The sequence below is a fragment of the Phoca vitulina genome, unplaced genomic scaffold (assembly GCF_004348235.1).
Source record: "Phoca vitulina isolate PV1807 unplaced genomic scaffold, GSC_HSeal_1.0 scaffold4, whole genome shotgun sequence".
In the NCBI taxonomy this organism is placed as follows: Eukaryota; Metazoa; Chordata; class Mammalia; order Carnivora; family Phocidae; genus Phoca; species Phoca vitulina.
Genome location: NW_022589707.1, coordinates 6774118 through 6791635, shown reverse-complemented (window position 1 = coordinate 6791635; position 17518 = coordinate 6774118). Strand labels below are relative to the sequence as shown.

The window sequence follows — 17518 nt, the reverse complement described above, 5'->3', positions numbered from 1 at the left end:
CTAAACACAGCCTTCAGTTAACCTCTGAAGAAGGCCCCTGAAACCCCCAAAACAGTATTTTTCAAAATGCCTGTTGGAACCAATTGGTTGTCAATCTAGTAAACTGACTTATAAGTAGCATTAAAAAAAAGAGAACTGAAAAGTACAGAAAAACAGAGTGTATTATATCTAATAGGGTTCCTTCCATTCACCATTTCTTTCACTAAATACCTGAGTACCTATATGCCAGATACTGTTGCAAAAGGTGAAGATTAAAAAAAAAAAAAAAATGTCCACAACAGACAAAAACTGTTTCTCCTATGTATGTATTAGGGTAACTTAAAATCTGAATTTCTTACAGTGGTTTTTTTTTTTTTTTAATTGTCCTAGAGCTCTACAGTAATTTGAAAACTACCATCCTATGGTACATTTGTCCCAAAAGTGCTGTCAGTAACTGCAGCCACATTACAAGAATGAAAATTATGTTTCATTTGATGTTACAGAGCTTCCAGAAGACAAAGTTAATTGAGTTCAGAGCAATTTTTATATTCTGTATCAAGGGCATTCCCAAGACCCAGAAAGGAATGTAATGTTACTGGGCATCAATATTCCTCTATATGCATAGTCTTGATATGGGAAGAAACAAGACTAATAGTTTTTCAAGCCCAAGAGAAAACACGGAAACCAAAATAATCTCAGAGGGTAGAGGGTTGAAAAAATAATTGCTTAATGTTAGGGTGTAGGCTGTATTAAGAATTTCTTCTACCATGCTAATTATGTATGATAGTAAATTAGGTTGGTAGCCAAAAGAAACTAAAAAATAAAGACTACCTCCCAGAACATGTCAATGCCTCCAGCAAATATTTAACAAAGGAATGAAACAAATGAGAGTATCTTTTTGGTTCTTATATTATCTATAACATTATGACTATAAAAGCACTGCTTACAAACAGAAAAGCTCCTAAACAGGCTCACCTATTTTGAATTCAGTTCTCTAACTATTGCTGATCCTGACCTCACAGAACAACCAATGTAAGTGAAATAGAGAATGAGTAAAAGACTCAATTCAACTTCTTTTTTTTGTTTGGTTGTTGTTTTTTTTTTTTTCCAAATTCAACTTCTGAGGAAGACAAAATCCAGTAAGAATTACTGACAATAAAGGCTTATCGTAATGACAATTTGAAGCAGAAACATAGGAAGCATAGCAACATACTGCATCTCCTAAACAAGGGGATTGTGATACAAAATACTCACTAAGTATGCAGCTCAATTAATATCAAGGTGTCTAAGAAAACAAAATGCACTTTGCAATTCTAAAGGAGAAGACAACTTTATTATTGCGGAAAAGGAAAAAGGAAGAAAGCTAAGCAGCTGCCTCATTCTTCAACAGGTAAGCATGAGGTCTTAGAAAATGCTAAAAAACAATGTAGCCTGCTCCTTTCCTCTCTTCCCCACCACTCACAGAACATAGGTTAACAGTTGTTAGGACAGCTTCTTATCATCCTTATCAGGAAAGCAAGGGACAGGGAACTGAGAAAAGTCAAACTTCTCTAGCCTGTTATCCAAATATAATTTTTCCGATCTACTATCCAAATAAGATTAAATCAAGTTTGCTCTTAGGTTTACTACCTTCAAAGATTTGAGCATCCAGTACCAACATTCCTTTCTTATCTATTTACTGATAAATGATTCCTTTAACAGCCAGCATATGTAAGTGACTGATATCAGATAGTTTTCTAAATAAAAGGAGTGGAGGCCTAAAGGAGGGAGGGAGAGAGAAAGAGTACACAAAGAGACCACTAGAAATACTAAAGACAAACAGCTATTTTATAGTTATGCCTAACAGGTATGTTTTGTCCACCTTCAAAAATACCTAGACAAGTATTAACAGCAATACCAGAACTACACAAGCACACAGTATCCTAACGGGACTACCTCCTTTTAGGAGTATGAGGTAATCCAACCTGGTTTCACATGGCTCATAAAGACTGTTTTAATACAGTGGACCACATTATAAAGAAGATCCCATCCCAGAATACAGCTTAGTCAATGCAATATTACAATTACACAACTTAACTAAGGCTGGTGATAAGAGATCTTGAAAACAATATAATTTTAACTGTACTGCAATTGTAAGAAGCTCCTTCTGCAGAAACACAGCAGAAGAATAGTTAATAAATATCACACCCTCGTATAACACATTTTTTAAAATAAATGTATTTATTATACCATATGGTCATGTTATCCCATATTACACCATATGGTCATGGAAAGAAACATTGGGGAAATATAAATGGTCAGTAGTAAAGGTTTAATGCCAAAAGTATAAGCACATTTATTTCATAAATATTTAATAAGCTCCTGTCATTTACCAGAATATCCTATTTTGACATCTACAAAGTAATACAAATACAGGACATGAAATTTGTTCACTTCCCAACACAATTTAAAAACTAAAATCTACATTCTATGTTCAAGATGTTTGATAACAAGCAGTAAAAAAAACTCTAATAACCAAGAAAAATGATTAGTTTAAAAAAAATCACAGTATTACCTAACGAAATGTAAAATATTTTGCTATATTAAGTTTTAAAATATTATAAAACCACATATACTGTATTATACAAACATAAAAAAAGTTTTGGATACACACCAAAATGTTTATACTAATTATATCCTAGTGGCAAGATTACAGATTTTTTTCTTTTTGACTTTTTGTACTTATAGCTTTCTAATTTTTCAATAATGAATGTGCTTTCCCTCGATAGTCAGAAATTTTAATGCAGCTGAAATTTCCCTCTGAGAAAGTTTAAAAACAAAAACAAAAAACTATTTTACTGTCAGGCAAGAGAATTCTTTAGAATAAAATGTGTCATTTTACACAAGCATAACTTTTCATTTCTTTCCATGCACTTGGCAATTAAAGGTACACATAAAGAAGACACTTAAATTAAAAGACCACAGTACATATCAGTTTGCACTGAATTAACAATACCAAATTCAAAGTTTAAATGATTTCTTGGAGGAATTTATTCTGCCATCCATAACACTGATATCTATATTCAAAAGAGATCCACTTATAATCATTTATTCCCCGCCTCCCTGATGCAAATACCTTTATTATCAGCTCCTATAAGAAATTATAGAGGGAAAACTATTCATCACTAAACATTAAAACCTGAGAGGAGGAGGCAGGATGAAACACTTCTAATTAAATTTAGTTAGGAGTATCCTTGTAGTTTCAGAAGATACCAATATGCTTTCCAATGACTGGCAATTTAAACTTAAATTCATTAGTGTAGTGGTTCTCAAGCATTGATACATGAGAACTGCCCAGGAAGTGTGCCAAATACTGAAACTTATGGCACTAACTCTCACCTACTGAGTCAGAATCTTCAGAGGGTAGAACTCAAACAATCTGGCCCTTTCAAATAAGATAGTGGAGATTGTACTTAACAAAAGACTTCTCTGTATCATTGCAAACTGTTCTACTAAGTCTTAAAGTTCTCAATGTAAACAATGTTATAATCAGAGAATTACAATTTCATGACCCATACCCATTAATTTATTCATTCTTCTACTCTGTAATAGTCTTCAAAGTTACAATTCAACAAAACCACACAGACACTACAGAGTAAAGCAAGCCTAGAGGCACCTGTGCCTGTAAGACAAAGGCATATCCGATTCATGGAAAAAATAGACAGCAGATGTGACCCCTAGTATTTATCCATTAAAAACAATGTATCCTAAAAATAAATTTCCATGTCAACGGAACAAAGCTGTTTATAAATAAGAAGGAATGTGGAGGTGTGGGGAAGACAAGAGGAAGCTTCAGCAAGTTAAGAACCAAAAGCCAGGAAACAAGGCCAAATGAATGGTAACTGGGGACAAGGAAATCAGAATAAACTAAGAAATGGAAGAAGGAAAGAGCTCTATCCTTAGAATCCAAGAAGTTGGGGAAAATGAACAGATGTTAGAGGAACCTGATCTGAGCAGAAATGCAAACTAAAAATTAAGTGGAAAGTCGTGCAATTTAAGAAAGAAGAAAAGATATGAGAACTTCAGATCAAATGATAGTATAGAACACATCATGGGCACAGATGGAGGTGATATAAGAGGCTAAAAAATTATTATTATTGTGAACAAACTGATACTAGAGCAAGCATATGGGATGAATTTCCAAAGTAAAGATGATGAAGCAGGAAAAGGAGCATTGCATAGACAGAAGAAAGAATGAGACGTTGAGAATTGGGAAACCAAATGTAAGCAGTAGGAAGGAAAGAGAACTTTGAGCAAAGTCAACGGAGTAAGTCACGTTATCTAATCAATAATTACAAAGCACAGTTATACTAAATATTATCTCATTTTTTGCAAAGTATAATAAAGTGTATTATTTTATATAGTACAATGCCAAATACTAAATGGAATAAATTTTCCTTAAAAACCAAATGTAAATAATTTGACAAGGTGTTAAGAGGCTGAATAATGTAAAAAAACAGGCTGAGAGAAGCAGAAGCCAAAGAGGAAAAAGTGAAAGGTAAAAACTGGGACAAAAAGGAGGACAACAGAAAGAAATCAATCAAATCTATTTAAAAATGGGTAGGAAAAAATAAAGAGGTGTGAATGCACAATGGAAGACTAACCAGAAAGTGCCAGTAGTGCAAGTGAAACCTGATGGAATCCTGACAGCTTCAGGATTCAGAAAGTAAGGAAGGAGCTCCAAAGCGTCCAGACGGATTTGTGAAGATAATAGGTAACAGTGTTAGGGAGCAGGAGAATGATTCAGAGGGCCTAAAGAGAACTAGGGTAAGAGAAGTGCAAAAATGGTTTTAAGTATAAACTGAGGCTAGAAGGCTGGCAGGTCCGACAACCGGCAAAAGAGCGGAGCAGCAGATGGGAATGGGATGGGGGGGTTACCACTCAGCGACGGAGCACAGACAAACAAGAACTGGGGGGGGGGGGGGGGGGCCTGACACCGGGATGGAAAGGAGAACGGAAACAGTGGGATTTAAGGCTGAAAAAGTAAAGATTAAATCAAAACCATCTGCTGGGTAAAACAGGTGAAGAGAAATCCCCCAAACAAGTAGAAAAGTGGAGGGGAGGGCAGCGGCCTGAAAAGGGGGACATCAGGGAGAGTGGAAGGGAACGATGCGCCCCATCACCTCCATGACCATGTAATAATTACAACAGCAACTCAGGCTGGGGTCCCGGCCCTGGCTACTAACCTACATCTATTCACCTGGATGCCGCCACCCTTCCCTACCCCCCCACCCCAAAATAATGAAAACATCGAAGAGATGAGAGCCTGGCTACCTTCAGCCAGCCGTGACCTTCTCGGACCAACCCTGAGTCTCGCCCCCTACTGATAGCCGCCTGCTCAACCAACGCTGCCCGAATCGCCCAAGCAGGGGTGCGAGTCAGGGAAACCCCCCTGGGCCACTGTGTGTGTTTACGTAGCGAGGAGCTGCATGACGGAGAGGGACAAGGCGGGGATGCCCATCTCCCACCCCGCAGAACCCAAAGAAGAAGGTGGCTGAGGGCACCAGAGCCCCCACCGCCACTTCTTTCCCCCCAAAAAACACCAGCCAGCCGAGCCCAGAGCCCGGAGGGGTGTAGGGTGCGCCGGCACTCACCTCCTCGGGAATGGCAGGGTCCGCAGCCGAAGAGGCCGCGGCGCCGGCGCCGGCCTCGGGCTCCATATCCCCGTTGAACAGAGCCTGGCCCTGCTCCGCGCCACCGCCACCGCCGCCGCTCAGCGCCGCCATCTTATAACCGAGAGCCGGGGCCGGAGCGACCGCTGCTGGGCGGGGAGGGGGAAGGGAGGTGGAGGGCGGGGGGGGAGGCGGAGGCGGAGGGCGGGGGGCGGCGGGGAGGGACGGCCGGGGCGGCGCCGGCGGCAGGAGGGCGCCTGGTCCACCTCAGGAACCGGCCCGCGGCCCCCGGCGCAGCCGAGCCTGAGGGGATTGGGGGCAGGACGCTAGGCGGGGGGCGGGGGAAGGGGGCGGAGACGACTAGAAGTCGCCGCGGCAACGGCGTCACCCGCGTGTCACGGCCGTGACGTCACCCAAGGTGCGTGACGTAATCCTAGGAGCGCCCTCGCGCCGTCGTCAGGGGAGGGTTCCTTCCCCTCCTGCCCACCCTCGCGCGCGCACGTTTCCTCGTCTGTGCGGTTTCCATGGCTCCGATTTCCTACTTCATTCTCTTCTCCGTCCTAAACCTGTGCTGTAATGTGGGATTTACTAGAAGAGCATGGGTGGTGTTCGAGAAGTTAAAATCCTAGAGGGAGGAAGACGGGAAAGCCCGTGCTACTTGTGTTGTTTCCATTACCGCGAATGTCTCTGTGTCATAAAAATAAGACTTGAAACCCCGCGGTGGAAACGTTCAAGCAGAATTTGATAGAAATATATTTAGGAGCAGCTAAATTATCAGAATGGTTCTTGTATCCGTTTCATTAAAGGACCTGGCCTGTTAAAGTAGGTCTAAACCCATCGTTGAGGAATAAAACGTTTTCAAGTCTTCCAGTCATTCAACAAATGTAAATGGAAAACTTTCCATGTTTTAGGGCCTGCACAAGGCACGGCATTCTAGACAGCTGAAGCATCAAAACTTTAATAATTTTTATTTTCAAGATAACTATTCAAAACACTTTAAATACTAGGTGCCTTTCATGAACAGAATATTTCGAGGTGTTAGCTGTGCAAAATATGCATGAAAACAAGAGGGGAGTTAAATTCCCTTTGTGAGGCCCAATTACAGAACGAAATTTAAAAAACCCAATTCATTATTACAATACGTTTATCTTAAAGGAAAAGGAATATTCAGGAAAAAAATTAAAGAATAGAGAAATAGAAGTGAAGAACATAGTGGAAGTTACTGTGGGCTCCGGATGGTGTACAGTTTTAATCACCAAAGGAACCTAAACATCAAGTCATGAGAAGCTTTGAGTGAACTACATTTTCTTTTTACTTCCCATGTGGAGGGAAGTCACCAGTGATCTCCTTATAGTATTCACCATGATTAAAGAGATGGAAAGATGTCCTACTGACTCCTGAAGCAGAATGTCTGCATGTTGATGGAGTCACTATGAGTCCAGGTACACTAGAGGTAAGGCATTGTGTGTGAGGCTGCTTGAATAATCAGAATACTAATATTCTTCTACAATGAAAAATGGGAAATAGAGCCTATCAAGTGGGCATGGTAGGTTTGTTAGCATTGTTGTACTTTTTCTTCCAAGTAGAAAAGTCTCCTTGAAGAACTAAATTTAAATCAAAAAGTGGTTTGGCAAAAGTAGAGTAAATGAAAATTATCATAAGGGATAATGTCATCAAGCTATACTAGTCTGAAGCACCCTTCTTTTACTGTAAGGACATACTTCTAAAGTGACTAAAATAGCGCCATTAGCCAGTCATGCCACCTGTTAGCCTTGATTTTATCAAAAACACAACTTGCAGCATTTTTTTTTTCCTTAACAGTCCTATTTAATTTTTTTTAAAATCAGACCCTAAAAAAATTACATCATTATGACACTTCCTCATAACAAAGTTCTAAGATTTGTTTTCATTGGTTCCATTTTAAATTATAGTCTTCTTTATCAGCAACAATCTGTAGATCATATCTTACATAGTTATTTCTCCATAGGATGACTGGTCTCATCCATTTAATACTGATTCTTGTTAGCTTCTATTCACTCAACATTTTCTGACCTTGTCTTTAAATTCTGGAAATATCTTATTTGATTTCCCTAGGCTATTCTAAAGCCCCTATAGGATCCAGATGGGAAAATATGGAAAAAGCATAAACTCTGGAATACAAAGATCAGTATTAGCATGCCACATCTTGGCTGTATAATCTGAAAGAAGGTAAGTTTGAATCCCTGCTTGTTGTTATCTTAATCTATAAAATGAAGGTCGTAATAATGCCAGCCCAACCTGCCCAACGGTATCATTGTGAGGCTCAAACATCGATTTTTCCCTTAACAAAATATGAATACCTTCTCATTCAGAATTCAGACGAGGCATAGCAGAGATGACTTGCCTCTGCTCCATGATGTCTAGGACCCTCTGCTGAGAAGGCTTGATGCCTGGAGGTGTCTCAATGGGTGGAGACTGGAATAATCTAGAGGCATATTGCCTCATGTGCCTGATGGTTGAAGCTGGTACTTCAGCTGGGGTGGTCAGCCACAATACCCAACATTCTTTCCTCATGTGGCCTGAGCTTCCTCGTAGCATGACTGCTTCAAGATAGACTACTTACAAGGTGGCTAAGGGCTCCAAATGCTAGTGTTCCTGTAAGCAAGGTGAAAGCTGTACTGCATTTTATCCTAGCCTTCAGAGTCACACAGTATCACTTCTGTTGCATTTTATTTTGTTTAATTTCTACTGCATTTTATTGGATATAGTAAGTCATTAAGTCTAGGCCAAATTCAAGGAAAAGGAATATAGATCCTACCTCTCAATGGAAGAAGTATCAAAGAATTTACAGTTGTGTTTAATTTACAGATGGGTTGTGTTTAGAATAAAGAACTAGCTATTATAGAAATAGTTACTTACCCTCACCTTCTCCAGAGGGGACTCTACACTCAAATCCTCCCCCTTTTTATTACTGGGAATCACCAAGACATATATCAGTATACTAATGAAGAAGCCTTTACCTTCTTTCTTTAGCATCTTACCACTACATGCAAAAATAAATGCAGGGCGGGGCGCCTGGGTGGCTCAGTCGTTAAGCGTCTGCCTTCGGCTCAGGTCATGATCCCGGGGTCCTGGGATCGAGCCCCGCATCAGGCGCCCTGCTCAGCGGGAAGCCTGCTTCTCCCTCTTCCACTCCCCCTGCTTGTGCTCCCTTTCTCGCTGTCTCTCTCTCTGTCAAATAAATAAATAAAATCTTTAAAAAAATAAAAAAATAAAAAAAAATAAATGCAGGGCCTTGACCATAGAACACAGCCTGTCTCCTCTTGGGCACTCCCTCCCCCCCCATCCCACTAATACCATAGGCAGCATGCTCTGCTGAAACTCTCTACCCAAAGGTATGGTACCGTGTTCTTAGAGCATGTAATGAACAAGCCAGTTTGTGATCTGCACAGAAACAGAAAAAACACCTCCTTCTTGTGCTATGGTGTATCATATGGGCATCAAAGCAGTATTATCTTGCATTCTAAAGTCTTACAGTTTATTTTTTTAGTACTTCTATTTTTTAAAAGATTTTATTTATTTATTTGTCGCAGAGAGAGAGAGCACACAAGTAGGGGCAGCAGGCAGAGGGAGAAGCAGGCTCCCTGCTGAGCAAGGAGCCCAATGCAGGACTCAATCCCAGGACCCTGGGATCACGACCTGAGCCGAAGGCAGACGCTTCACTGACTGAGCCACCCAGCTGTTCCTTACAGACAGTTTAATCAGTGCAGTTCTTACAGGTTTTGTTCACAGTCCCCTTATGCCCTAAGGCATTCATGTACTCACAGGAAGCTGGAATACACATCTAGGTAAGGAACATTCCTCAGGTCTTTCCTCCAGTTAATGTCTGGGACACTAAGAAGCCTTGCTGATATGTCTTCCAGTTTATTTCCAACTGGTGGTTCTATCTTGAATCTTGCATTCTAATAGACATTGGATAGTCCCACCCATCATCTGGACCTGCCCAGTCAGGTCTGATCCATGTTAACGTGGTCAACTCCTAGAAAACAAGTAAGCAGCTTCTAGGAAGCTTCTACAGCTCCAACCACATTCAAAGATATATAGCTGATTATAATTTAATGTTTTCTTTATGAATCAAGGTCATCATTGTGAATAACACATCTTGTATTAATAGAAGGCTACTCTCAGAAGCTATTTAGGTATGACTAGAAAATAGAATCATGGAGTTGATTCAGGGTAGCCTTCCTGCTGATACTTGGAATCTTATCAGTGGAATTCCAGACTCTATCCAAATGTGATGGGACCGCACTAAAACACTACATTCAATGGTAACTTTTTTCCCTGAAATTGAATTGAAACCCTCCTCTTTATGACATCTATATTCTGGTTGGTTTTGCCTTTAGAGGAACACAGGACAAGTCTATTTTTTATTCTGTGTAACGGCTTTCAAATATTTGAAGGGAGTTCTGTTTCCTTCAGTTCTTTCCTCAAAGCATTTTCTCATCTTTACTATTCAATTTTCCTCCTAAAACGTGGTCCCAGGGCACCTGGGTTGCTCAGTCAGTTAAGTGTCTGCCTTTGGCTCAGGTCATGATCTCAGGGTCCTGGGATCAAGCCCTGCATCTGGCTCCCTGCTCAGCAGAGAGTCTGCTTGTCCCTGGTCCCTCTGCTGCTCCCCCTGCTTGTGCTCGCTCACTCTCTCTCTTTGTCAAATAAATAAATAAAATCTTTTAAAAAACAAACAAAAAAACATGGTTCCTTGCATTGAACACCGTTCCAGATTTGCTCCAACAAAGAATAGAACCTCTGATTGCGATAACCTAGGACCCATGCTTCTGTTAATAGAGTAAAAACTCATATAAGCAACCCCACCCCATTATTGGTACTTTTGAAGCTTGGAGTCAACAAAAAACCTTTGTGTGTGTGTGTGTGTTTTTTTTTTTTTAAATAAAATGCTATCGCATCAAGTCTAGGTTTTCTGTCTGTCATCCCCTGTTGTCATGTCATGAATTAGGCACAGTTGTCATCCCCTCTACTGAACCCACATTTCTCAGGCTTTTTAATTCTTGAGGGAAGACCTTGCTTTTAGATTCATGAAATGTATTAGATATTTTATTTCCCTATTTTTTGAATTTTTAAAATAACAGCTTTATTGAGATATAATCCATGTATCATATGGATTTAAAGTAGACAACTCATGCGGTGCCTGGGTGGCTTAGTCATTTAAGTGCCTGACTCTTGATCTCAGCTCAGGTCTTGATCTCAGGGTCGTGAGTTCAAGCCCTGCGTTGGACTCCACACTGGGGGTGGAGCCTACTTAAAAAAAAAAAAAAGTAGACAATTCAATGTTTTTTTCATTTTTTAAAATTTAAATTCAATTAATTAACATATGATATATTATCAGTTTCAGAGGTAGAGTTCAGTGATTCATCAGTCTTTTTTTTTTTTTAAAGATTTTATTTATTTATTTGAGAGAGAAAGAATGAGACAGAGAGAGAGCATGAAAGGGGGGAGGGTCAGAGGGAGAAGCGGACTCCCTGCCGAGCAGGGAGCCCGATGCGGGACTCGATCCCGGGACTCCAGGATCATGACCTGAGCTGAAGGCAGTCGCTTAACCAACTGAGCCACCCAGGCACCCGATTCATCAGTCTTATGTAACACCCAGTGCTCATTACATCACGTGCCCTCCTTAATACCCGTCACCCAGTTACCCCATCCCCCCACACCCCTCTCCTCCAGCAACCCTCAGTTTGTTCCCTATGATTAAGAGTCTCTTGTGGCTTGTCTACCTCTCTGGTTTCATCTTGTTTTATTTTTTCCTCCCTTCCCCTATGCTCCTCTGTTTTATTTCTTAAATTCCCCATATGAGTGAAAGCATATGATAGACAATTCACTGATTTTTAGTGTATCCATAGAGTCAGGCAACTATCATCACAATCAGTTTTAGAACATCTTCATCACTCCAGAAAGTACCCAAGATATTATATTTTTAACATTTAACAAAAGATGTTTGTATCAGTATGTTATTTCATCTTATAACATCTTGCTTATACTACCCTTCCGTGTGTTAATAAGATACAGAGTTCTTTGAAATATTCTTTGTGAATTTGATAATTTGGAGTGTTAAAATGTTTTAAGTTTGCTTTTATTGCATGGTACAGTAGGCTATATACAGTATGCTCCCTTTTGGCGAGAAGCACGGGGAAACTGTATATATAATGAAAATGGCACCTGATAAGGGATGAGTAAGAACAGGGTAGAGGAGAATGAAACTTCTCTGAGTATATCTTTTAAGATAGTTTTGCTTTATGGGACATGTGACTAAGTGACTAAAAGTAAAATCTAACCAAATGAACCTAATCATATATCAAATTCATAACATAACCACACAAAAAAAGATTAATTCAAGTGGCTTTTGAATGTCATTTTCTAACTATAGAGTATAATGAACTTATGCCGTGTTAAATTAGCTAAACTGGAACTGTTTGCCAGAATCCTCTTCCATCATGTAAGGCCTGCTCACTCACTCCAAAATATATCCCCTGAGACAGTCCAGAGCAAACTCTCTTCACCAAGGCTGTAAGATAATGCATTTGTGAGGGTAACTCTTAGAGCTCTCTGCTGGCTCTCATCCATAAGCCAGAAATGACAATAATTGCTACCATTTCTATGGGATGCATGTTAACTCAGTGATGACAGCCTTCTCCTGCAGGACCCCCATCACTGACACTGTAATGAGAGCCCGAAGTAGTAACAGTCTGACTCGTACTGCAGTCCCTCCTCGTAGCTTCTAGCTCAGCCTCACCGATTACATTTTTGCCTTGCTTCTCCCACTTCACCTCTGTCTTTCCTTCCTGTCTGGCTGAGGATTTTAGGATCCAGCAGCAGGCCCACAAACACCAGCCTCACTTAGACTGTTTAGCCAGCTCCATGGTTGCCTAAGACCAAATCTCCGTAATATACTCCTATTATTTATGTTTCTTAGCACTTTTGCTTCTGATTAAGTACTGACTGGAATATGTTCAAAGAACAAAATGCACTACAAATAAATCTTTAACTTTATTTAGAAGTCTTATTATTGGTAGTGATATTGGTTTTGTAATTCTGAAACAATTTGTATTTATTGTGGATAGAGCAACAGTACATCTGATGGTGTTGGGAAGCAAGGTTTTTACTGTGGAAAAAGTTAGAAATATTTGATGAACAGAAGTTGAAGAAGAACCCTGTGATGCTGGATTTGAATTGGAATAACTGTATTAACATAGGATTTAGAGAAAAATAATGTGTCTGTGAACATGTGTGTATATATAGTTTTAGAAGAATATATGCTAGTTATTATACAGAGAAGAAAAGATAGAAAAGTACATATACTATATAAGTATATATACTTATGAATGTTTATATAATACAGATAATGATATATATCTGTATGTACATTTATACCTACGTATAGCATATGTAAGTATTTATATACAAGTGTACTATACATATATGGTATGTCTATGTATATCTAAATGTATAGGTATAGATGTAGATACAGATTCGTATAGTCTTAGCTCTGTGCACTGAAAAGAGGTGCCTAGGAGTATCAATAAGTATACCTGGTACCTCGATCTTGATTTTGAAATACCATTCTCCACTGTAAGTAATAAGGGCTCCTTTGAGAAATGGCTGATGCCAGATCTGGGGCAGGAAATGTATAAATTGAGCTTGTACAGTATGCACCTTGGTAAACTCCAGAGCAAGGGCATGATAGAATTAGAAAAAAATCATCATTTTGCCACTGCCAGTGTAATAATTACTCCTGGTTAGGACTTTCAGTTGCTGAAAGTCTTATTGAGTAAAAGACTGTCGGGGATCAGGGCAGTCCTGTGGTTTCGTAATGCTACCACACAGATGTCTCACTAATTATAAAAGGGGAAGTGTACATTTACAATAGCAGTCCCTCCATTAGCCAAGATAATGGGATAATTCAACATTATATAACAAGTCCTGATGTGGTGGATCATCTATGTAGTATTGGGGCCAAATGATATTTAATCTGAACGTAACCATGAGGAAACCATCAAATCCAGAATGTGGGAGATTAGCTAAGACAAACAACTCTAACTCTTCAAAAATTCAGTAGTATGGGGGCAGCTGGGTAGTTCATTTAGTTGTCTGACTCTTGATTTTGGCTTAGGTCATGATCTTGGGTTCTTGGGATCAAACCCCACGTCAGCTTCTGCGCTGGGCATGGAGCCTGCTTGTCCATCTCCCTCTTCTCCTCCCCCACCACCTCTAAAATAAGTAAGTAAAATCTTTTTTAAAAAAAGATTTTAAAAAATTCAATATTATGAAAAACAAAAAAGTCAAGGGCAGAAAGTCAAAGGAACTATTCTACATTAAAAGAGATTCAAGGAAAAAGATTAAAGAGCTTTAACAACCAAATGCAATACATGAAATTTAACTGAATCCTGGATAAGAAAATAAACTGTAAGAGACATTTTTGGGACAATTGGGGAACTTAAACGTGAGCTATATATTAAATAATAATTACAAATGAATGTGAATTAGTGTTGATATCCTTATTTTTATAAGATGAATGGTGAAGTTTTTAAGGCTGAAATACCATTATATCTGCAATTTACTTTAAAATGGTTCAGAAAGAAATGGAGATAAAGATAAAGAAAAGGCAACAATTTATTAACAATTAGGGAACCTAGATAAAGGATATCATCATTTGTTTGTAGTATTATTTCGACTTCTCTATATATTTGAGATTAAAAAAAAATGTTGGAGGGGCGTGCCTGGCTGGCTCAGTTGGTAGAGCATACAGCTCTTGATCTCAGGGTTGTGGGTTCGAGCCCCGTGTTAAGTGTAGAGATTACTTAAAAATGAAATCTTTAGGAGTACCTGGCTGGCTCAGTCCGTTGAGTGTCCAACTCTTGATTTCTGCTCAGGTCATATCTCAGGGTCATGTGATCGAGCCTCGTGTCAGGCTCTGCACCCAGTGGGGAGTCTGCTTAAGATTCTTTCTCTCCCTCTCCCCCTCCCTCCGTATTCTCACCCTCTCTCTTGCTCAAATAAATAAATATATCTTTGAGAAAAATAAAATCTTTTAAAAATGTTGGAGGAAATTTCTCTTTTATTATATAAAAGCAGTGCATACTTATGATAATAAAACTGTCATAAGTTTCCAAAGGAATGTTTTTTCAGGCAATTAAAAACTTGCTAGTCATCTACTACTATTAATATTACATTAAGTTTTAGGGGCACCTGGGTGGCTCAGTTGTTAAGCGTCTGCTTTTGGCTCAGGTCATGATCCCAGGGTCCTGGGATTGAGCCCCACATCGGGCTCCCTGCTCTGCGGGAAGCCTGCTTCTCCCTCTCCCACTCCCCCTGCTTGTGTTCCCTGTCTAGCTGTGTCTCTCTCTGTCAAATAAATAAATAAAATCTTTAAAAATATATACATATATTACATTAAGTTTTACCTTCTTCTTACATTGGATTGATTCCTGATAAATCTAGTTTTATAATGCTTTGTATTTTCTGATACGGTGGACTTAAAACTTCTTGTGTCATGATTCATAGACAATAAGAGTGATGAGACAAAATTTTTGCTGTGTCTCACTCAGGTTTTAATAAGACCCTGTAATGTATTTCTACATATCAAATTGGGATCTTCTCTTATCTTAAATGTTGTTATATTATTCTAAGTATGTATTTGTAATACACTTTTATTATAAACATTTGTAGCAACACCTGTCCTGGTAACTTCTTGTTCTTAAGATATATTTTTGGTGTCTCATAGTTCATTTCTTCTTCATTCCTTTCATTCATTCAACAGATACTTATTGTATACCTACTGAGTGCCAGGGAATGTGCTAGGCTTTTATGTAATCTGAACAATAATGAGAGTCTCAGATTTTTTGTCTGTTTGTTTTAGCATTCACCATTGCTCTGGGAGAGCCTTGTATACAGTAGACTGTTTTTTGGTTTTTTTGTTTTTGTTTTTTGAAGCAAACTGGTTATTTTTTTTTTTTTTAAGATTTTATTTATTTATTTGACAGAGACAGAGTGAGAGAAGGAACACAAGCAGGGGGAGTGGGAGAGGGAGAAGCAGGCTTCCTGCCGAGCAGGGAGCCCGATGCGGGGCTCGATCCCAGGAGCCTGGGACCATGACCTGAGCCGAAGGCAGACGCTTAACGACTGAGCCACCCAGGCGCCCCGCAAACTGGTTATTTTTTATTTATTTTTTTCAGAGAGAGACACAGAGAGAGCAAGAGAGTGAGAGGAGAGGCGCAGAGGGAAAGGGAGAGAGAAAATCCTAAGCAGGCTCCATGCCCAGTACAGAGCCCAACATGAGGCTTGATCCCAGGACCCTGAGATCATGACCTGAGCCTAAATCAAGAGTTGGATGCTTAAACTGACTGAGCCACCTGGGTAGACTGGCAAACATCTAATAGTACCCAACTATTATAGACATCACAACTATCATTGTTTCATGTTTAATGTGTCTAATGCTGATTTTCAAATCTGTGTTTTGCTTTATGTCTTTTTCTGAGGTATAGAAACCTTCCTGTGAGGTCTTGCTTCCTACATCACAGGGAAAATAGAGGCCTTAAGACATGAACTCTCTAACTTCTAACTCCCCCCAAATACAAACTTCTATGCACTTTTTAACCATTTTTATCTCCTTCCCTACCTCACGGTATGAGGTGTTGCTCCTCTGTCTGTGTTTGATACTGTTAGCTGTTCACTTTAACTCGAAAATCTCGCTTGCCTTAGATTTCATGATCCCACACACTCCCGGTTCTTCTCAAGAAAGGTCAGTTCTTTCTTGGCTTCTTTTTGGGGTCAGTTTTCACCATTGGCAATTTAACTGGGGAAAGAGAACTCCATCCTTTACCCATTTCTTTCCTCACAGAACTCCTTTTACCCTCATACCCATTCCATAGGTTTTATTTACAATGATGACTTCTAAATGTGTATCACAGTCTAGGTACCTGGACTCACCCTTTAGTATCCAACTTCCTACTTCATGTCTGTACCTGAATGTGTCATAGGCGCTGCAAACTCCACAAATCCCAGACTGAACCCTACATTCCCCACCTGATGCTCTAACAGCTGCTCAACGTGTATTTTTTTTTTTTTTTTAATTTCAGTTGGTGCCACCACCTTTTGACTTTCTTATTTAAAAATAAATACTGGGGCGCCTGTGTGGCTCGGTTGTTGGTTAAGCGTTGACTCTTGATTTCGGCTCAGGTCATGATCTCAGGGTCATGAGATCCAGCCCTGTGTCGGACTCAGGTGCTGAGGATGGAGGCTGCTTAAGATTCCCTCTCTCCCTCTGCCTCTCTCGCTCTCTCTCTCTCTAAAAAAAAAAAAAAATTAAAAAAAGATAAATACTAATTCCCCCCCAAAAGCAAGAGAACAACAAGAAATCTTTAGAAGGTGATGGATATGTTTATTATCTTGTTTTCAGTGATCATATCCCGGTGTATGCCTATGTCCAAACTCATCAAAATGTACATATTAAATATGTGCAACTTTTTGCATATTAAGTTTATCTCAATAAACTTTTTTAAAATTAAAGAAAAAGATAAATACTAATTCCATACTCTCTGTTACTAATGTAACAAAAATCTCTGAGTTAATCCCCGTAATATTTTTTAATATTTGAATCCAGTTACTTTTGAAGTTTTTCAACAACAGAATGGTAAATGTATGTCTTCTCACCTTCATATCTTTTCCATATTGAGTGTCCTCCTCAGAAGGAAAATCTGGATTTTTCTCTTTTAAAATTCTTTTATTTATTACTTGGTTACTTTTTTAGTTTTTTCCTCCTGGATCTTGGTTTCTGGTTTTGGCATCTGCCAGGATTACTTCTTGCTCTGTTATTATAATGACTCAGTATTGGGCTTAAC

General features: G+C 39.3%; 1 protein-coding gene across 3 annotated transcripts in view; it reads right to left on the bottom strand.

Moving 5' to 3' along the window:
* The window catches only part of BRAF (B-Raf proto-oncogene, serine/threonine kinase), a 166284-nt gene extending 160509 nt beyond the window's left edge, over nucleotides 1–5775 (bottom strand). For all 3 annotated transcript variants that reach the window (XM_032401448.1, XM_032401450.1, XM_032401449.1), the window contains exon 1: nucleotides 5613–5775. In XM_032401448.1, coding sequence (XP_032257339.1) covers nucleotides 5613–5744 — 132 coding nt within the window. In that variant the 5' untranslated portion in view covers nucleotides 5745–5775. The remainder of the gene's footprint in view (nucleotides 1–5612) is intronic.
* Between the last annotated feature and the right edge of the window lie 11743 nt (nucleotides 5776–17518).